General features: G+C 46.2%; 1 protein-coding gene across 1 annotated transcript in view; it reads left to right on the plus strand.

Moving 5' to 3' along the window:
- Nucleotides 1-22,387, plus strand: part of SLC35F1 (solute carrier family 35 member F1) — a 348,917-nt gene that overhangs the window by 166,546 nt on the left and 159,984 nt on the right. Inside the window, exon 2 of the mRNA XM_084831493.1 lies at nucleotides 20,800-20,975. Coding sequence (XP_084687619.1) covers nucleotides 20,800-20,975 — 176 coding nt within the window. The remainder of the gene's footprint in view (nucleotides 1-20,799; nucleotides 20,976-22,387) is intronic.

The following is a 22,387-nucleotide window of genomic DNA, read 5'->3' on the forward strand; positions in this document are numbered from 1 at the left end:
AGGTGTCTGCAGGCACACTGGTACCCACGGGCATCACACTGGAGATGTCAGAGATGAATCCAAGCCCCTTGAGATGTCTGACAGCTCCGATACTGAATCAGAGATGGAACAGCTAGATCAGAGCCCGGTGGAGGGACCTTCCGTAGAACCCCAAGACGCTGGGAGAGATTTCTCTGAAGGCCTTGACAAACAGATGGCCCAGGCTGAGGTGCTGTCCCCTCCCTCCACCATGAGAACCCAAGTTTCCCAGGAGGAGAAGGAAGAGGGGCTTGACTTGAGAGATGCTAGGGCGTGTTGCAAAGTGGGAAAAGTTAGGGGCAGGGCTCAGACACTCCACCAGGATAGCCACTCTTAGAAGCCAACGTAGGAGGGAGCTGCCCTTATGGGAGGGGCATCACTGCAAAGCAAGTTTGGCTGTGAGGTTCACACCCAAACTGTTGGCAACTTCATTACCCTCCAGTTTGTCTCCTCTGATTAGAGATTGCAGATAAGTTGTTTAGGGCCTGAGGCCATCTGAGAGCTTCCTTGACTCTCCATTTGTAGAAAGGCTATTCTCTAGCAAATAAAGTCATATTAGCCTGAAGCTTTGTCTCTTTGTGGTGTTGATTGCGAAGGTGAAGTATGATCCAATCCTGACAGGAGACCGATTGCACCGCTCAGCAGGGATATGTGAATGCAATTTACTATGGTTTCCCTTCATAACTGCAACCGCAGTCTTTGTACCCAATGGTTCTTGACAAACAGCACCAAAATGGAACTCTGTAATCTTGAATTGTTCAAACTAGCAGCCCTAACCTTATTTTTACCTGCAAATCAGTGGCAAATTTGAAAGCGTGAATCAGTGTGAAAAGAGAACTCTTGCACCTTGGTGCGTGTAGTAGAGTGCCAGTGTAATGCCAGATTAGGACTGGGGAGACCCAGGTTCAAATCCCCACTCAGCCATGTGACCTGACACCCTCCAGATGTATTGGACTACAGCTGTCATTATCTCCAGCCAACAGGACCAATGCCAGTTTCATATACCATGCCCTCCTCACACAAGGGGCATGCTCAGAGTTTTAACCAATTGCCCCACTCTTCCTAGGGCAAAATGGTTGAGCTGGCTGGGGATGATGGGACTTTTAGTCCGACTAAAAATCTGGAGGGGGTCAGGTTGGGGAAGGCTGGTCTAACCTATCACAAAGTTTCTATGGGGATAAAATGGGGTGTTGGGTGGGGGGAGAAGGAGATACACTACCTTGAATTCCCTGGAGAAAGCAGAGAGAGATACCAATCAAATAAATAAAAAGGTAAAGGTGTCCCCAACCAGTCGTGTCCAACTCTAGGGTGCGGTGCTCATCCCCGTTTCTAAGCCGAAGAGCCAGCACTGTCCAAAGACGCTTCCGTGGTCATGTGGCCGGCATGACTGAACACCGAGGTGCACGGAATGCTGTCACCTTTCCCGCCGAGGCGGTACCTATTTATCTACTTGCAATTTCTTGCTTTCAAACTGCTAGGTTGGCAGGAGCTGGGACTGAAGACGGGAGCTCACTCCGTCAGGCAACACTCGGGTCTTGAACTGCTGACCTGCCGACCTTCCAGTCTGCAGTTCAGCGTCTTAACCACTAAGGCACCGCATCAAATAAATACTTGGTAATTATATGTTCAGTAGCAATTAGTTAATGAGAGCCAGGACCTGCAGGAGAAACTGCCACCACTGGGGAAGAGGCGTGCCTGCTGCTGCCGGGCCTGCTGCTGCCGCCGCCGCCACTGCCATCAACACCAGGCCTTTCCTGCGGACTTCTGCCTGGCAGACCGCCAGTCCCTGCAGGACCAGGCCCCCAGGTACCAAGCCAGCTGTGCTGCTTCCACCTGCCCCTTCCTGGAGGGGCTACATAAGCTGGCTGGCTGAGGTGGCCTGGGAGAGCCAGGGCCTGCAGGAGAAGCTGCCACCATTGGGAAGAGGTGTGCCCGCCGCCACCAACACCAGGCCTTCCCTGTGGACTCCTGCCTGGCATTATTTTTAAGGGGATTTTTAATTTGTTTTGTTTTGTTTTTTTAATTTCTGAGGGATTTTGTTGTGTTTTTAGGGGTGGGTAGCCTGCCTGATAGGTGGGAGCGAGGGGGTATGTGTCCACCTGATGGAGGCAGTCGGGGGACTGTTGGGGGCCAGAACATACCAAGGCTGGGCGGCAGATGCTGGCGGAGTGCTAGGGGCAGGCCATGCCAGGTAAGGGGAACAAGGGAGAGATGTGTAGTATCTGTTCCCTGCTCCGGGCCTGTCCAGAGCCAAAGGATGGCTGGGGGAGGCATGACCCCATCTTCTGGCCTTCGTTTGCTGCTCCGCAATGCCAGGGCTGTTACCCAGAAAACCTCCCTCATCCATGACATGATCCTGGATGAGGGTGCAGACCTGGCATGTATTACGGAGACCTGGCTGGCTGAGGCTGCTGCTCCAACCCTTGCAGCCATGTGTCCAGCCGGATTTTTGTATGCACAGCAGCCGAGGGCTGGGGATCGGGGAGGGGGAGTGGCTGTTATCTACCGAGAGTCCTTGGTCTTCACCAGACCCCCTCTCCAGGAGACCAGGGTTGCCGAGTGCATGTACTGGAGGTTGGGCCTGAAGGGCAGTCTGGGGATTCTGCTCGTGTACCGTCCACCCTGCTGCACGACTGACTCCCTGGCCGAGGTGCTTGAGGTGGTCTCTGATGTGCGTGTACAGTCCCCTAACTTATTGGTGTTGGGGGACTTCAATGTACATTCGGAGGCCATCCTCACAGGAGTACCTTGGGACTTCATGGAGACCATGGCCTCCTGGGAGCTGCACCATATTCTAACTGGGCCCACCCATGTAGCCAGTCATGCACTAGACCTTGTGTTTGTTTCTGGAGAAACGGGGAATTATCTGGAAGTCGGGGGTATATCCACCACCCCCTTGTCATGGTCAGATCACTATCTGGTGACGTTCGACTTCTCAGTTCCACAACCCCTCCGCAGGGGTGGAGGACCCATTAAAATGGACCGCTCCAGATGTCTTATGGATCCAAATGGATTCCTGAACATGCTTGGGGATTCCCTGGGGCACGCCAACGGCCACTCGGTCGAGACCCTGGTGGGTGGCTGGAATGCCGCAATCACTGGGGCATTAGATCAGGTGGCTCCGAAACGCCCTCTCCCCCTGAACAGGGCTCGGACTGCACCATGGTTCAATCCACAGTTATGAGCTCTGAAACAGGAGGTGAGACAGCTAGAGCACCGGTGGCGGAAGTCTCGTTCCAAAGACGGTCAGACACGGGCTAGAGCTGTATCTTCAGCCTATCACGTGGCGGTGAGGGCAGCAAAAAAGGAATATTATGCTGCCTCTATCGCGTCTGCAGAGTGCTGTCCCAGGAGGCTGTTCCAAGTGGTCCGGAGCCTGGTCGGTCCTGTGGCTCCGGAACCACTGGAGCATTCTAAGGCCTCCTGTGAGGCCTTGGCAAGGCACTTTGCAGATAAAATCGATCAGATTAGGTGTGTTACTCTGCACGCTGTGGATACAGCTAGTGAGCAAGAGGCGGCCTATGGCAAACCGGTTTTGTGGGATCGGTTCCAGTTTCTTCTTCCTGATGAAGTGGACAAGGTGCTTTCATCTGTAAGGCCGACCACCTGCTTACTTGATCCTTGCCCATCTTGGCTCATGATGGGCTGCAGAGAGAGACTGGGTGAGGGGATCAGGGCAGTGTTGAACGCCTCCCTTGAGGAGGGAGTGATGCCATCAGCCCTCAAGGAGGCAGTGATAAGACCGCTCTTAAAGAAGCCCTCCTTGGATCCTCAAGTTCTGAACAACTTTCGCCCAGTCTCAGATCTGCCATTTTGGGGCAAGGTGATTGAGTGGGTGGTGGCGATGCAGTTGAAGGCACACTTGGAAGAATGGATCTAGACCCATTTCAGTTGGGCTTCAGGCTTGGGCATGGGACAGAAACGGCCTTGGTCGCCTTGGTAGCCTTGGTAGATGATATGAGGAGGGCTCTGGATAGGGGTGAATGCTCCTTCCTTGTTCTCCTCGACCTCTCAGCGGCTTTTGATACCATTGACCACGGTATCCTCCTGGACCGCCTGGAGGGGTTGGACATTGGAGACACCGTATTGCGGTGGTTCCGGTCCTTCCTCTCCGGCAGGTACCAGAGAGTAGCACTGGGACAGGAGGTTTCGGACCTGTGGCCACTCACTTGTGGGGTGCCACAGGGTTCCATCCTCTCCCCGATGCTATTTAACATCTATGTGAAGCCGCTGGGGGCTATCATCAGGAGGTTTGCGGTGTGGTGTCATCAATATGCGTACGACATGCAGCTCTACCTCTCATTCAAATCTTCACCAAGGTTGGCCGTAGAATCCCTGTCCAAATGTCTGGAGACGGTGAGTGGCTGGATGGGGAGGAATAAGCTGAAGCTGAACCCTGACAAGACCGAGGTACTTTTGGTGGGAGACAAGAGGAGGCTGAGGGATGGTGACCTGGTGTTGAATGGGGTACAGCTACCCTTGAAAAACCAGGTCCACAGCCTGGGGGTCATTTTGGACTCCCAGCTGTCCATGGAGGCTCAGGTGTCAGCTGTGAGCCGGACAGCGCTGTATCAACTCCGTCTGTTACGGCGGCTGCGCCCCTTCCTTCTCGACCATCTGCTCCCATCGGTAGTACATGCCCTGGTCTCCTCTCGTTTAGACTACTGTAATGCACTGTACGTGGGGTTACCCTTAAGACAGTTTGGAAGCTGCAGCTGGTACAGAACGTGGTGGCTCGCCTGATTAAAGGCAGCCGCTGGCGAGATCACATCACTCCAGTGCTGAAGGAGTTGCACTGGTTACCAGTTGTTTTCCGGGCCAAATTCAAGGTGTTGGTTTTGACCTTTAAAACCCTATATGGTTCCAGCCCAGCCTATCTTAAGGAGCGCCTCCAGCAACACCAGACAGGCTGCTTAACAAGATCAGCCTCGGATGGCCTTCTCTCTGTCCCATCAGCCAGGACAGCTAGACTGGTGGGGACAAGGGAGAGGGCCTTTTCTGTGGTGGCCCCCACTCTGTGGAACTCCCTCCCTAGGAAACTCCGCCATGCCCCCTCTTTAATGAGCTTCCGCTGTATATTAAAAATGTTGTTGTTCAGGCAGGCATTTGGGGTGGGTTAGGGTATTTTAGAAAATGTTTTTATTGTAGAATTTTATTGTTTTAAACTGTTTTATTATACGCTGTACATCGCCCAGAGTGGCTGGGTGACCAGCCAGATGGGTGATTAATAAATTTAATAATAAATAAATAAATAAATAAAGTACATCTACACAATTGGCAGTTTAATGAGTCATTTGTATAGATTGCATAATAATAGCTTTATCAAACCAGCATCAATATGTTGAATGATGTACTGAATGAATCTGAGATTTTTTGCTGTTAAATTTCCAAGTGAATACATAAACTAGCTCTTACATACCTGAATTGGTATCTAAAGAGCCTCTTGTTGAGGGTGAAAGTGGAGAGTGCAAAAGCTGGTTTGAAACTCAACATTAAAAAAAGAAGATCATGGCATCTGGCCCCATCACTTCCTGGCATATAGAAAGGGAAGAAATGGAAGCAGTGACAGATTTTATTTTCTTGGGCTCCAAGATCACCACAGACGGTGACTGTAGCCATGAAATTAAAAGACGCTTGCTCCTTGGGAGGAAACCTATGGCAAACCTAGACAGCATAGTGAGAAGCAGAGACATCACCTTGCCGACAAAGATTCGTATAATCAAAGCTATGGTTTTCCCAGTAGCAACGTATGGCTGTGAGAGCTGGACTATAAGGAAGGCTGAGCGCCGAAGAATTGATGCTTTTGAACTGTGGTGCTGGAGAAGACTCTTATGCGTCCCCTAGACTGCAAGGAGGTCAAATCAGTCCATCCTAAAGGAAATCAACCCTGACTGCTTGCTCATTGGAAGGACAGATACTGAAGCTGAAGCTCAAATATTTTGGCCACCTAATGCAAAGAGAAAACTCCCTGGAAAAGACCCTGATGCTGGGAAAGATTGAAGGCAAAAGGAGAAGGGGATGGCAGAGGATGAGTTGGCTAGATAGCATCACCGATGCAATGAATATGAACTTGAGCACACTCCAGGAGAGAGCGGAGGACAGGAAGGCCTGGCGTGCTATGGTCCATGGGGTCACAAAGAGTTGGACATGACTTAACGACTGAACAACAACATGATCATAATATAATTAATAAATTAAAAGCCACAAGATCATTAAAGCATCGTAAAACAGTCATCAGAATTAAAATTATATATCCAAAGCTTAAGAGAATAAGAAGGTCTTTGTCTGGAGTTGAAAGGACAACAATGTAGGCACCAGGCAAAAGTTGCAGAGGGGGTCATTCCATATCTGGGCTGCCACAACCAAGGAGGCCCTCTCCCTGGTAGATGCCTGCCTCACCTCAGAAAACAGGGACACCTGTAAGTGGTCCTCCACTGAAGATCTTAATGTACCTACAATTACATCCAGAAATGTGGCCTTTGAAGTACCCTGGTCCCAAACCATGAAAGGCTTTAAAGGTCAAAAGCAGCACAGAGCATGTTTATGGAGGTCTGACAGCCTCTGTGTTAGACAAAATGTGGCTGAACACACTAGAAAGCAGTGCATGGTCATAAATACTCCATGTGAAAGCTCCTACAGAGTGAATATTCTGTAGAAAAGATTGGACCACCTTTTCTGAACTTATTTCTCAAAATGGTTAATTTTGCTGTAGGCCAATTAGTTTTTCCATCTCTTGATAACTTTGGGGCATCTGAGCATGTAACACTGAAGCATTGTTCCACAGAGAGGAGGTGTGTTGCGCTGGCTCTTTTCAAATCTGCAGCAGGTACCCTCCTGGATCTCCTTTTGAACTTTTTATTTCCACTAAGCATAAACTCATTCAGACACCTTGCAATTTAAAACTCTATTAAAAGCAGGAAAATGAGATCAGTGCCCTTGTGTTTCTCCTCCCCCCGTCTTTACCTAGTCTGTTCCATCAACATGTGTCACGCCTGTAATAACTTTGTCATACTGTCAAAAGCTGTCACACTGTCTCGCTGCACTGAAAGCCAGTGAGCAAGGAAAAGATTTATCTTGGAGCCTAAGGGAAAACCAATAAAGTGGAACCATCGCTTTCTTAACTTGTATCTAAAATTGAAGGACTTTACTTACTGGGAGATCCAAGCTTATCTTCAGCACTCAGTAAATTTTATTTTGCTTTCCCTGAACTTATTTTCCTCAATTAATGCAAGCACCTGTTAAAGCATCTTGTACATTCACAGCAGCAACAGCAGTTTTGAAATGATTCACTGATTTAATTTTGGTCTTGTTTGTACACTCTGTGTCTTGAAGCACTATGCAGACCTGTCATTGCTATTAAGTGATTTTTTTATCCTCTGAAATGTGCTGGGTTTGTTTGTGGGTGGGTGGGGAGACACCAAGTGGCATAATTTAATGTAGAACATGCCATCGTATATAGCAAGTACCAGTTTTGGAAACTTTATTTGTGTGTTGTGGTCAGAAATAGGATATCTTTAGAATTACACCTTGCCAGCCATTAGAATTGCAGGAGACTTCACCTAATCTAAAGATGGACAGAAGTTAGATCTGGATTTCAGTGATTTGCAGGGGTGCTGAACCTGAGGGCAAAATTCCATTTCAGAGAAGCTCCCAGCAGCCTCCTCATTCCTGTGGTGGGCAGGGACCAAAGGCAAAAGGGGTGAGGCCAAAACCCCAGCATACAGCAGTGGAGCAAAATGTCCCACCACCTGAGGCAGGAGGACACATGCGGTCACTCCCCCCACTGCTGCCCTGCTTCCCGAATGAGAGATCAGGTGGACAGCCTTTCCAGAGAGATGCCCAGGCCCCAATGCTGTGCTTTGAGGGATCCTTGGGGCATTGTGAGGTGGCCTTGCAGACTGCCCATACAGTTCACCCTGCCTCATAGGAGGGCCAGCCCTGCCAGCACATTTTGGCTTAAAGTTCTTACCACCAGTGACTAAGCCTTAGGAAAACCCTTTTAGAATGGGGAAAAGCTCCACAAAAGCCAGGAAGCCACCAAACAAGTGGTGCTTGGAGGAAAGGGTGGGGCCAGGGAAAGGAATGTGTCATTCTGCGGAACCCCAGAAGGCTGGATTGGGACCCCCAGAGGGCCAGATTTGGCCCCTGAGCCTGAGTTACTGTACCTCTGCAGTAGTTCATCAAGTATTTCTGACTCCTAATTGTTTAACAATAGCAGCAACAGAATGACCTCTACACGCATAAACACACACTCATACCAACTATGCTGCTGAAATGAAGAAAGCAGAGAGCTTCAGCTATTGAGCAGTATAGAAATGTAATAATAGCAGCAGCAGCAGCAACAAGTCATGGATTTTTCTATGTGAAAGGACTATGAGGTTGATTCTGTTCTGGTACTCAAAAGCAAATTCCTAGGCTCAGAATTCTTTAAATCTAACAGTATGTCTTTTACACCAGATTCCAGTTGGTAGATCTCAGAGTTCAATAAAAAACAAAGTAGATCCCAAGAATCTGAAGTCTGCCCACTCCTGACCTAATGGAATCACAGTGAGCAAAGCAATGGGAATAATTGGGTAATTACCTAACAGTGAATGAGCCTTGAATGTGAGCAGAGTTTAATGGTACCTCTGCGTGCAGAAGCTTGTCTTGCTTCCCATGGCTTTGTATTCCCAGTGTCATAATTGCTTATGCAAATTGTTGTAAGGTTTATAGAAATATTTTAATCTGCACTAAACTGAGTAGACACCTTACCTTGAAAGGCTGAAGATACAGGCTTGGAAATCTATAAGTATGTAAATCTAAGTGTAGTACACCCAGCACCCACACCTAACTTAGTATAGAACCTGCCATAACAGGTACTTGCCTTGGGAAAGTCTGTGATGATGAGAGAAAGAGGTGAGGTCACAGTGGTGAAGTATTATGAGTAAACATCCAAAATTGGGAATGTGCCTTTTGGCACATGTCTAAGTTTCCTTATTGGCAAAGCTGGACCTTCCCTTAATTTAATTAGATAGTTTTATGTAGACTAGCATGAACTATGCATGTTGTGGTTTGTGGAGCATTATACTTCAACTTGCCAGATAGGTAAATTTGGCAGAGATGGGATATAGATCTTTTCCTGCCTTCATCATATCCATTTCTTCAGGATTTAGGGTTTAAATAATATGTGACTAAGCGCAGTTTGAAGATAGCGTTCACTGACATTCTAAGTTCCCAAGGGCTTGGGTTTCTGAGTCAAGAAACTGCTGCTAGTCCAGTGGGACCAGAGGTGAGAAGCATGATCCCAAGCATTCTGAGATCAAGTCCTAAACTGGCAACCAAATATCTGGAGGGCAAGAAAAGGGTAATTTAATTCCAGGTAAGAGAATAAGTTTCAAAAGCAGCAGCTGAAAATCAAAAAAGAGTGCCCAAAAGCAGGAGGTCCAGTTCGGAACACAGAAAGCTGCCTCAAACAGGTCAGTCTATTTGTACATCTAACCCAGTGGTGGACACCTTCTGGGGGTTGGGGGCTGCACTGCCCCCCAGAACTTGCCCGGGGAGTGCACCTCAGCCTCCTGCCACTGCACAGCCAAATTTGTTTCCAAAATTTGGCAATGCAGCAGGGCAGGGAGGAGTTGTGATTTTGCTTTAAAGGCAAGTGTGCGAGAATGCATGCCTTATTTTCAAGCAAAGTTGCTCTCCCAGGAGGGTCCCCCACATGCCTTATTCAAAGCAAAGTCTGCACTTTTTAAACTGCTGCCAGCCTGCCAAATAGCAGCAAATTTGGCAGCACAGTGGGGGCCACACATAAAAGCCAGAGGGACTGTATATGGCCTGTGTGTTGCACATCCCTGATTTCACATATTATTGTCTTCTCTGACTGTTAGCAACTCCCAACATTTACAGAAAGACATCTTTTGTATTGCCTGCTACCTGATCCATTTGAGCTAGGAAAATCAAGGACTGAACCTGAGAATTTCTGCATGCAAAACATGTGCTCTACCACTGGGTTGTGGCCCATGCCCAAGTTCCAGAGACGACAATGTGGACAAAGGGACATTGTTCAGGCTGAAAAGCAAGGTCAAGCTCAGATTGTATGAGGCCTGGCAGAGTTCGTTTGAGCCTCTGGGTTAGCAGACAGAGCGCTAAGTCCAGTGGTGGGGTTTGTATTGCTGCCTAGATGGCACCTTTGAAGCATGTTGCTCAGCTGCAAGGCATGAGACAGAAACATGTCCTTGGTAGCCTAGGAAGTAGGCCTGGTTGTTAATTTGAAATACCTTCTGGCACTCATCAATCTTCCCCCTTCTTTACCTGAGTTCTTCCTTGAATCATATAACAATATCAATAAATCACAGGACGATAACCATGAAAATTTCTTCCCTACGATCCACAATGACTTTACGTCTTGTTAAAAGCCATCAGTTTGTGAGAGGGTATGGAGAATGTAGAGGACATACCGGAGATGTTTTGTTTATGCCCATCGTTTATATTCTTCCTTTCTGTCAAAGCAAATATCCACACCTGAACCATTGCTTTTGCATTTGAAGCACAATATGTCTAACCAAGTGTCAAAGGATTAACAAAGTTTTAGAACTAAGGAAAAGCTAAAAATGAGCAAGCCCCTGGGCAAGATGGCATTCATCTGAGAATTCTTGAAGAATCCGAGTGTGAAATTATTGATCTATTAATTTCCATGTGTAACTTATTTGTATACTCCTCCTTACCAGAGGAATGGGAAAGTCGTTAATTTTAGACCTATCAGAAAATTTCCCAGATAAAATGGAAGAAAGCTTTATGAAGGGTAGAATGAAACACACTAAAGAACAATAAAGAAGAATCAGCGTGACTTCTGCAGAGGGAACTCTCGTCTCACCAACCTTTCAGAGCTGAAGGGCTATAGCTCAATGGTACAGCACATTCTTTGTGTTCAGAAGATTCCAGGTTCAATCCCTGGTGTCTCTAGGTAGGGTTGAGAAAGACCCTTGTTGACCACCCTTCCCCTGACATCCTGTGTCTGCTTATGTGCACCAGTTGCTGGGGAACATGGAAATTCTAAAGGCACAATTACAAACAATTCCAACAAGAAAAAAAGGTGGAAGACAACAGAAGAAGCCAGTGTGGCTTCACAAAAAGCTTAGAGATGACCTGAAAACAAAAAAGCACACATATAGGAAGTGGAAGGAAGGCCAAGCAACAAAAGAAAAGTACAGGCAGGTAGCACAGAATTGCATGGATGGCATCAGGAAGGCTAAAGCTGAGAACGAGCTGAGGTTAGTGAGGTTAGCAACAACAAAGCTTTCTTCTGCTACGTGCATAGTAAATGACAGAGGAAAGAAATGGTGGTTCAACTATTAAATAAGGATGGCAAAATAATAACAGATGACAAGGAAAAGGCAGAAGTGCTCAATTCCTACTTTGGCTCAGTCTTCTCCCAAAAGAGGGTCCATGACCCCACTGGCAAAGGTGAAGTACAGGCTGAAGGGGCAGGATTGCAACTTCAGATCGATAGGCACATGGTCAAGGAACACCTAATTCCTTTGGATGAGTTCAAATCTCCAGGGCCAGATGAACTGCATGCTAGAATAATAAAGGAACTGGCAGAAGAACTCTCAGAACCACTGTCTATTCTCTTTGAGAAATCATGGAGGATGGGTGAAGTGCCAGATGACTGGAGGAGGGCTAATGTTGTCCCTGTCTTCAAAAAGGGTGAAAAGGAGTAACCTGGAAACTACAGACGAGTCAGTCTGACACAATCCCAGGGAAAATTCTGGAGCAGGTTATCAAGCAATCCATCTGTAAGCACCTTGAAAACAATGCAGTGATTACTTGAAGCCAACATGGATTTGTCAAGAACAAATCCTGCCAGACGAATCTGATCTCATTTTTTGATCAGGTAACCTCCCTTGTGGACTGTGGGAATGCTGTGGATTAGGGATGTCAGAGAATTTCTCCACGAATCTCGGGGAGGCTGAATGCCAGTGCATTCGGCCCCCCGAAATTGATGGAGAAACAGTCTGCCGCCACCCCCCAGGATGGGACTTCCCTTGCTCGAATGTCCCTGGCGGTGGCAGCAGCTCGGCGGTGGTTCGGCGGCGGCCGTTCTTCCGACCAGCTGCCGCCACCGCCATTTCCAAGTAAAAAAGCAAACAAACGTGATAGGCTACGTAAAGATTTACATAGCCTATCACGGCTAGATTTTTTTAAAAACACCGTGATAGGCTACGTAAATGTTTACTGATTTACGTAACTGATCCCTTCATGGATCGCTGCCTTGTTGTGGCGAAGGAGCTTGCGTAACTCAGTGAAGCCATAAGCTATGCCGTGCAGGGCCACCCAAGACGGACAGGTCATGGCAGAGAGTTCTGACAAAATGTGGTCCACTGGAGAAGGAAATGGCAACCCACTCAAGTATTCTTGCCAAGAAAACCCCATGGAACGTATCACAAGGCTAAAAGAGATGACGCCGGAAGATGAGCCCCTCAGGTCGGAAGGTGTCCAATATACTACTGGGGAAGAGCAGAGGGTATTTCCAAGTAGCGCCAGAAAGAGTGAAGCGGCTGGGCCAAAGCCGAAAGGACACTCAGCTGTGGATGTGTCTGTTGGTGAAAAGAAAATCTGATGCTGTAAAGAACAATATTGTTTAGGAACCTGGAATGTCAGATCAATGAATCAAGGTAAGCTGGAGGTGGTCAAACATGAGATGACAAGATTGAACATCAACATCTTGGGAATCAGCGAACTAAAATGGACAGGCATGGGCAAATTTAATTCAGGTGACCATCATATCTACTACTGTAGGCAAGAATCCCTTAGAAGAAATGGAGTAGCACTCATAGTCAACAAAAGGGTGGGAAAAGCAGTACTGGGGTACAATATCAAAAACGATCGAATGATCTCAGTATGAATCCAAGGCAAACCATTCAACATCACAGTAATTCAAGTCTATGCCCCAACCACTGATGCCAAAGAAGCTGAGGTTGATGGGTTCTATGAAGACCTCCAACACCTTCTAGAACTAACACCAAAAAAAGATGTCCTCTTCATCATAGGAGATTGGAATGCTAAAGTAGGAAATCAAGAAATCACCGGGATAACAGGCAGGCATGGCCTTGGTGTACAAAATGAAGCAGGACAAAGGCGAATAGAGTTTTGCCAAGAGAACACGCTGATCATAGCAAACACTCTTTTCCAACAGCACAAGAGACGACCCTACACATGGACATCACCAGATGGTCAATATCGAAATCAGATTGATTATGTCCTTTGCAGCCAAAGATGGAGAACCTCTATACAGTCAGTAAAAACAAGACCTGGAACAGACTGTGGCTCAGATCATGAGCTGCTTCTTGCAAAATTTTGGCTGAAATTGAAGAACGTAGGGAAAACCACTAAACCATTCAGGTATGACCTAAATCATATCCCTTAGGAATATACAGTGGAGGTGAGGAATAGATTTCAGGGATTAGACCTGATAGACAGAGTGCCTGAGGAACTATGGACGGAGGTCCGTAACATTGTTCAGGAGGCAGCAACGAAATCCATCCCAAAGAAAAAGAAATGCAAGAAAGCCAAGTTGCTGTCTGAGGAGGCTTTACAAGTAGCTGAGGAAAGAAGGGAAGTGAAAAGCAAGGGAGAAAGGGGAAGATATATCCAACTGAATGCAGAGTTCCAGAGAATAGCAAGGAGAGAAAAGAAGGCCTTCTTAAATGAACAATGTAAACAAATCGAGGAAAACAACAGAATGGGAAAGACTAGAGATCTCTTCAAGAAAATCGGAGATCTCAAGGGAATGTTTTGTGCAAAGACGGGCATGATAAAGGACAAAGAAGGCAGGGACCTAACAGAAGCAGATGAGATTAAGAAGAGGTGGCAAGAATACACAGAAGAACTATACAGGAAAGATCTGAATGTCCCTGATAGCCATGATAGTGCAGTCACTGAACTTGAGCCGGACATCCTCGAGAGTGAAGTCAAGTGGGCCTTAGGAAGCATTAGTAACAACAAAGCTAGCGGAGATGACAGCATTCCAGCTGAGCTATTTAAAATCCTAAAAGATGATGCTGTTAAAGTGCTGCACTCAGTATGCCAACAAATCTGGAACACTCAACAGTGGCCACAAGACTGGAAAAGGTCAGTTTACATTCCAATTCCAAAGAAGGGCAACACCAAAGAGTGTTCAAACTACCGCACAATTGCACTCATTTCACATGCCAGCAAGGTGATGCTCAAAATCATACAAGCTAGGCTTCAGCAGTATGCGAACCGAGAACTACCGGAAGTACAAGCTGGGTTTCGAAGAGGCAGAGGAACTAGAGATCAAATCGCCAACATTCGCTGGATCATGGAGAAAGCAAGAGAATTCCAGAAAAACATCTATTTCTGCTTCATTGACTAGGCTACAGCCTTTGACTGTGTGGATCACAACAAACTGTGGCAAATTCTTAAAGTGATGGGAGTACCAGACCACCTTACCTGTCTCCTGAGAAACCTGTACGAGGGTCAAGAAGCAACAGTAAGAACCAGACATGGAACAACCGAGTGGTTCAAAATTGGGAAAGGAGTACGACAAGGCTACATATTGTCACCCTGCTTATTTAACTTATATGCAGAGTACATCATGAGAAACGCCGGGTTGGATGAATCACAGGTCGGAATTAAGATTGCCGGGAGAATTATCAACAACCTCCGATATGCAGACGATACCACCCTAATGGCAGAAAGCGAAGAGGATCTCAAGAGCCTCTTGTTGAGGGTGAAAGAGGAGAGTGCAAAAGCTGGTTTGAAACTCCACATTAAAAAAATGAAGATCATGGCATCTGGCCCCATCACTTCCTGGCATATAGAAGGGGAAGAAATGGAAGCAGTGACAGATTTTACTTTCTTGGGCTCCAAGATCACCGCAGACGGTGACTGTAGCCATGAAATTAAAAGACGCTTGCTCCTTGGGAGGAAAGCTATGGCAAACCTAGACAGCATAGTAAGAAGCAGAGACATCACCTTGCCGACAAAGATTCGTATAATCAAAGCTATGGTTTTCCCAGTAGCAACGTATGGCTGTGAGAGCTGGACTATAAGGAAGGCTGAGCGCCGAAGAATGGATGCTTTCGAACTGTGGTGTTGGAGAAGACTCTTACGAGTCCCCTGGACTGCAAGGAGGTCAAATCTGTCCATCCTAAAGGAAATCAACCCTGAGTGCTCATTGGAAGGACAGATCCTGGAGCTGAAGCTGAAATATTTTGGCCACCTAATGCGAAGAGAAAACTCTCTGGAAAAGACCCTGATGCTGGGAAAGACTGAAGGCAAAAGGAGAAGGGGACGACAGAGGATGAGATGGCTAGATAGCATCACCGATGCAATGAATATGAACTTGAGCACACTCCGGGAGAGAGTGCAGGACAGGAGGGCCTGGCGTGCTATGGTCCGTGGGGTCACGAAGAGTCGGACATGACTGAACGACTGAACAACAACAATCACGGCTGACTTTGAAGGAAAAAAAAAAGCGCGTACGCAAATGGCGGTGCCCATGGGCGCCATTTGCGTTCCTTATTTTGGCACGTGTAGTCTATGTAAACATTTACGTAGACTACGGTGAAAATAAGGGGAACGCAAATAAGCCATGGGCGCCGCCATTTGCATACGCGCTTTTTTTTTTTCCAAGTCAGCCGTGATAGGCTACGTAAACATTTACGTAGCCTATCACGGCTGACTGCAGGGACGCAAACGGCGGCGGCTATGGCTGCCGCCATTTGCGTCCCGGCAGGAGATGAGGTTTCGCGGCCGGAGGGACGGGGCACCTCCCCCCCAGCCAGAATTTCAGCAGGGAGGGACGGGCGCCTCCCCCATGGCCAGAATTTCGGCGGGGAGGGACGGAGCGCCTCCCCCCCACTGCGAAGCAAGCTTCGGGATCAGGTAAGTGACTTTCGACCTTCCCTAGACATAATATACTTTGACTTCAGCAAAGCTTTCGACAAAGTGCCCCATGATATCCTGATGAGCAAACTAGCTCAAAGTGGGCTAGATGAAACAACGATCCGGTGGATCCACAGGCTACAGAATCGGACTCAAAGAGTGCTTATCAATGGGATCTTCTCAAACTGTGGAGAGGTAACGAGTGGGGCACTGCAGGGTTCAGTCCTGGGCCCAGTGCTCTTCAACATTTTAATTTATGACTTGGAGGAGGCGGTGCAGGGAATGCTGATCAAATTTGCAGATGACACAAAACTGGGCGGGATAGCTAATACCTTGGAAGACAGAAGCAAAATTCAAAGTGATCTTGATAGCCTGGACTGCTGGTCAGAACACAACAGAATGAAATTTAACAGGGACAAATGCCAAGTTCTGCACCTAGGAAAAAGAAACCAAATGCGCAGTTACAAGATGGGGGATACGTGTCTCAACAACACTACAAGCGAGAAAGATCTTGGAATTGTTGTCGATCACAAGCTGAAAATGAGCCAACAATGTGATGTGGCTGCAAAAAAGGCAAATGCTCTTTTGGGCTGCATTCATAGAAGCATAGCTTCCAAATCCCGGGAAGTACTAGTTCCCCTCTACTCAGCACTGGTTAGGCCTCATCTGGAGTACTGTGTCCAGTTCTGGGCACCACACTTTAAGAAGGATGCAGACAAGCTGGAGAGGTTCAGAGGAAGGCAACAAAGATGATCAGAGGACTGGAAACAAAGCCCTATGAAGAGAGACTGAAAGAACTGGGCATGTTAGGCTTGAGAAGAGAAGACTGAGGGGAGATATGATAGCACTGTTCAAGTACTTGAAAGGCTGCCACAGAGAGGAAGGCCAGGATCTCTTCTCGATCATCCCAGAGTGCAGGACACAGAAGAATGGGCTCAAGTTACAGGAAGCCAGATTCCGGCTGAACATCAGGAGAAACTTCCTGACTGTTAGAGCAATATGACAATGGAACCAATTCCCTAGGGAGGTAGTGGGCTGTCCCACGCTGGAGGCATTCAATGTCAGGAGCGCCCTAGCTGCCTCTTGCAAGTCCCCACTAATAGCCAACTCAGGACACAGACGACGAGGATTCTTTCCGAGACTTTATTCCTTTATTACTTTATGACTCTTTTAGATACTAATCACTAGCGACAAAGCAAGGAACAGCACTGGGGAAAGATAGCAGAGTAGCCTAAGCTCCAGGTAAGGCACTTGGTCCCCATTTGAAGGAGAACCATGGGAAGACCCTGAACTTACAGGCTAGGGAGAGTTCCTCCCTCTTTCCCTTGGGTCCTCAGGACGCGACCGTTGTTTGAGCGCAAAACGAGCGGTACGCCTCCTTTCTGCGCCCTCCATCTGTTGTCACTCCCTGCGTCTGCACCGAGCATCCAGCAAGCCCCCCTCCAGCGCTCTCTCACTGCCAGGGTCACTATCTATCCCAGGAATGCTGGCAGGAGGAATCTATGCCAGCTGCTGTGCTTGTGAGAGATGAGCGAGCTCCTCTCCCACGGATTGCTGTTCCTCCTCAGAATCAGAACTGCTGTGGGCTCTATTGGCTCAGTTTCCACCGTGACATTCAAGATGAGGCTGGACAGCCATCTGTCAGGGATGCTCTGACTTGGATTCCTGCATTGAGCAGGGGGTTGGACTCGATTCTATGATTCTATGGGCAGGAGGGTGCTGTTTTACTTGTGGGTTCCTAGTCGACAGCTGGTGGGCCACTGTGTGAACAGAATGCTGGACTAGATGGACCCTTGGTCTGATCCAGCAGGGCTCTTCTTATGTTCTTATCCAACATGTGATTAGCATCAATCTGAAGGGGGCCCTACAAGGAGGGTAAGGGGAGACATGATAGAGGTGTACAAAATTATTCATGGTGTGGAGAACATGGGCAGGGAGACTTTTTTCTCCCTCATAATACTAGAACCCAGAGTCATCCCATGAAGGTGATTGCTGGGCAATTTGGGACAGATTAAGGGAAGTACTTGTTACCGTCCATAGTTAAACTGTGTTTAACTATGGAATTTAACTAATTCGATAAACTATGGAATTCACTACCACAAGATGTAGTGATGGCCACCAATTTGGATGGCTTTAAAGGGGGCTTAGACAAATTCCTGGAGTAAAAGTCTATCAACGGCTACTTGTCCTGATGGCTATGTGCTACTCCAGTATCAGAGGCAATAAGCCTATGTACACCAGCAACTGGGGAATATGGGCAGGATGGTGCTGCTGCACTTATGTCCTCCTTGTGGGTTTCTAGTCGACAGCTGGTTGGCCACTGTGTGAACAGAATGCTGGACTAGATGGACCCTTGGCCTGATCCAGCATGGCTCTGCTCATGTTCTTATATGTATGGATCCCTCCACAGGGAATGACCAAGGTTTGCATCATTGTGAGACCCACGTAGATACATCCATGCACACTTAGAGCCTCCTTCAGGTTGATACTGATTGTGTGTTGGCTGGTGGCATGGCCAGCATGTGCATTGGCATTGAGGAGGTGGGGCTAACCCACTCATCACGGGAGCCCCTTCATGCATCCATACCGAATGACTGAAAAGGGAGCCAAACAAGAGTAAAACTGCAAAGTAGAGTAAGATTTAAAGGAACAGTACATCACACAGGGTAACCTATGGTACAGCTGTGCCATGGAACTCAAACTATGCAGAACAGGAATAGCTGTGTGATAGCAGTTATATCACAGAGGTAAATGTATTATGTCGTATTTAGGTTTATATGGGTTTTTTTTTTTCCAGCACAGTCCATGAAAGAAATTTTGTGCATTACCACCTGTTCTTTCCTTAGCTTATGGTTCTTCTCATTCCATGATAGGGGATAACACATCACGGAGTTTGTTCATATGAAAGGTGAATTGATGGTTACTAGCAAAGCTGTTCTTTCAAAATGTATCTTCCCAGCTGTCAGCACAACCATCAGTGGAAAGATTTATAGTGACAACTATCTATCTAAGACAGATCTGTCAAAAAGCAGTTTTACAATATATTAATATCTGAGATGGAAGTAAATAGAATTCCTAAGTGAACTACTCTACACAAAGATGGCTATGTCTTTATGCCCTGTCCGGATTCTCTTATTCACTGCTTTAAAAAGAACTAGCAAGAGAGAGAGAGAGAGATAATGGTGCCTTGTGAGCAAGGGAAGATGGGTAATTGGCAAAACAGAGAGGCAGAAGAAGAGGCAGGAAGGCAAAAATAACAGAAAGCTAATTAAAATAAACTATCCTTGGCATAAAATGAGAGATGGAGGAAGAATTTTTAAAGGATTGGAAAACTAAAATTAGTACAGTCTACTGTAGAAGGCAAAAAGAAACAAAGGGAAATCAAGTATTGTAATATATACATGCAGTAGGGGAGAACAAAATTAGGAAAAATGGTGTGTGAAATTCAGAAGACATTAAGTGCACTTGAGTATGATTTCATATGAAATATTTGTATTTGGGCATAGAGTACACAATGCAATAATATTGCATCAATTATGCCCATAATAACTTTTTATGTGACTCTTTAACATTTTAGCTCTCTAGACTTTGCTGTTTTAGCTTTAAAAATAGCTTTGCTGTTTTAAATCTGTATTTTAAATCCTTGCATTGCTGCTAGGTTTTATTCTGGTTTTATTCTGGTTGTATTGTTTACTGTAGTTTTAAGGTTTTATATATTTTGTATTTTATTGTGTGCTCTTTGGTTTTAATTTTTGTGAACCGCCCAGAGAGCTCCGGCTATTGGGCGGTATAGAAATTAAATAAAAAACAAACAAACAAATAATAGCCAGACCTCTAACACTGTTTCTATCATATTTTCCAACTTATCACAAGAACCAGGGAGCAGGAAGCTGCTTTACACCATCAGACCTTTGGCCCATCTAGCTCAGTATTGCCTACACTGACCAGGTTTTCAGACATGAGTCTTTCCAAAGCCTACCTGGAGATCGCAGGGTTTGAAGCTGGGTTTGAAGCATGCCCTTTAAAAACAATGAAAGCTGGTTTTCTAGAGATTCTAACTGCTAATCAGCAAGATAACGTAGAAGTTGTGTGTGGCTGGTGGACTCTCCTACTGTTGAAGATAAAGCAGATCTGGCCGTGTGCTCTACCTAGATAAGAGCCTGCTTGGGTACCATAGGCAAGCATTTCTTTGCCCCTTGGAAGAACAGTGGGGTAGACATCTCATGATCAAATTCATATACGCTTACATAATTATTATGCAGATTCTGTGTTTGCTTTTTTGGATAAGTAACATTGAAAAGATACTAGAAAAGAATTGGTGCACCCTTCTTGTTCATTTCATGGATGACATATAGCTCCTGGACTGAAGCGGCTATTTCATATTGGACCAAATTTGGATCCAGTGGTGCTCCTCAGTAACTTGGGAGACCTGAGGCACACAAATAACTCCCATCCAACAAAGAATTTCACTGTTGGGGACAGATCCATGGTTCATTTTAACACGGGAGTGAATGAGAAGCTTGGGGGTGCTCCCGGTGTGTTGGTATGCTAATGGCAGTAGGACAAGTTGAGCCCTGTAAAGCATGGAATCATCTTTCCTGCCGTGTTTGAGGTTTATGCTGCTTTGGGGGAAGCAGTCAGCATTGTGTGAGCAGTCTTTCCCTTGTGCAATGGGATTTCCCCTCCTCGTCCTCCTACATGCCTCCAAATCTGCTTTGGAGGCTCCCCCAACCCTTCAGAAGATATTTTGAGGGCACACTGGGGGATGGGGGGCTGCAGGGGGAGTCCATTCTGCCCATGGTGTCTGTTCCTTTGATGGATGGACACCACTGGATTTCACTCTGTCTAGGTAGTGATGCTGATTATGTTGTATCTTTGTCTTGTTTCTTTTAGGGAGCTCCTGCTATCTATAGCTCTTGGGCAGGTTCTGTCCCTGCTTATCTGTGGTATTAGCCTGACCAGCAAGTATTTGTCAGATGATTTTCATGCCAACACTCCAGTCTTTCAGAGCTTCCTGAACTACATTCTCCTATTTTTGGTCTACACAACAACATTAGCTGTTAGACAAGGTAAGTGGCACTCTCTGGATGCAGAGTTGTTATTTTATAGATCCCTGGACATTTGCAGGTTCTTCTCTTTTCCTTAATAGGGAATAGTTTTTCTCCTGTAATGTATTAACCATTCTCTAGTTCAGAGGTGGGCAACATGTGACCCTTCAGATGTTGCTGGACTGCAACTCCTATCAGCCCTCACTAGCATAGCCAGTGGTGAGGGATGATAGAAGTTGTAATCCAACAATATCTGGAGAGTGACAAGTTGCCCACCACTGCTCTAGTTGGTTAAAAAAAACTTGGGTGTCTTCCAGGAAGAAACAAGTTAATATTTACAAAGAATCACAATTAAATATTTGTGGTCTTATTGGCATGAAATATTCTAATGAGAACAGCCTGTGTGTGCATGCGTGGGGGGGGGGGGCTGATTTTCACTTCCGCTGTCAGAACATGTGCTCATTTAGGAACCTCTTCTCTTTTAATAGGAAGCTGGAGAATGAGGTTGTAGATCTAGTCATAGGGAAAAGATAAACATAAGAGCAAGCAATGGCTCTGAAGGTGAATCCAAAAGGATGCAAAATGAAGGGATGAACATCGTAAACTCTTGTGAAACAAGGATAACCTTAGGCTTGGAGCAAAAGACATGTGAACAGAACTCCATGCATTGGAGCTTTCCTGTCCACCTTCTGAAACCTGCTCCTGAGTATTGGAGAACCATCCAGAATGGCATGTTGCGATGTGACATCAAGGGCTGGAAATGAGGGAGGCAAAACAAGTGGAAGAGCCTTCCACTCATGCAATACTTTTGGAGCCAAGCCAAGTTTCCACCCCCGGGATGTTTTCATTAGACCATATAATCTAATGTATATAATCTCTTCTTGCAGTCCTCTTCTTTAGACAAAGTTTACCATGGACAGTCATGCATTTGAAAGGACTAATAGATATTATGGCTTCTGCATAACCTGGTATTTTATACAACTCCCCTTTTTCTCTTCCACTCTAAGAGTTTCATAGAATCATAGAATAGTAGGGTTGGAAGGGTCCTACAAGGCCATTGAGTCCAACCCCCTGCCCAGTGCAGGAATCCAGGTCAGAGCATCCCTGATAGATGGCTGTCCAGCCTCGTCTTGGATGCCTCCCATGTGGGAGAGCCCACTACCTTATTTATTTATTTATTTATTTATAATATTTATATACCGCTCCTCATCAGAAGATTTCGGAGCGGTGAACAACATAAGAATAAAACAATGGTTAAAAGAGTTAAAAAAGTTAAAACATTTTAACTTTATTAAAGTTAACAGTTAATTTTAACTGTTAACATTTAACATTTAACATTTAATTAAAATATTAAACTGTTTTAACATTTTAACTGTTAACTGTTTTAACATTAAATGTTAAAATGTTAAACTGTTAACAGTTAACATTTAATT

This window comes from Heloderma suspectum, chromosome 1, assembly GCF_057233095.1.
Source record: "Heloderma suspectum isolate Gila_16-S chromosome 1, 16-S_ref, whole genome shotgun sequence".
In the NCBI taxonomy this organism is placed as follows: Eukaryota; Metazoa; Chordata; class Lepidosauria; order Squamata; family Helodermatidae; genus Heloderma; species Heloderma suspectum.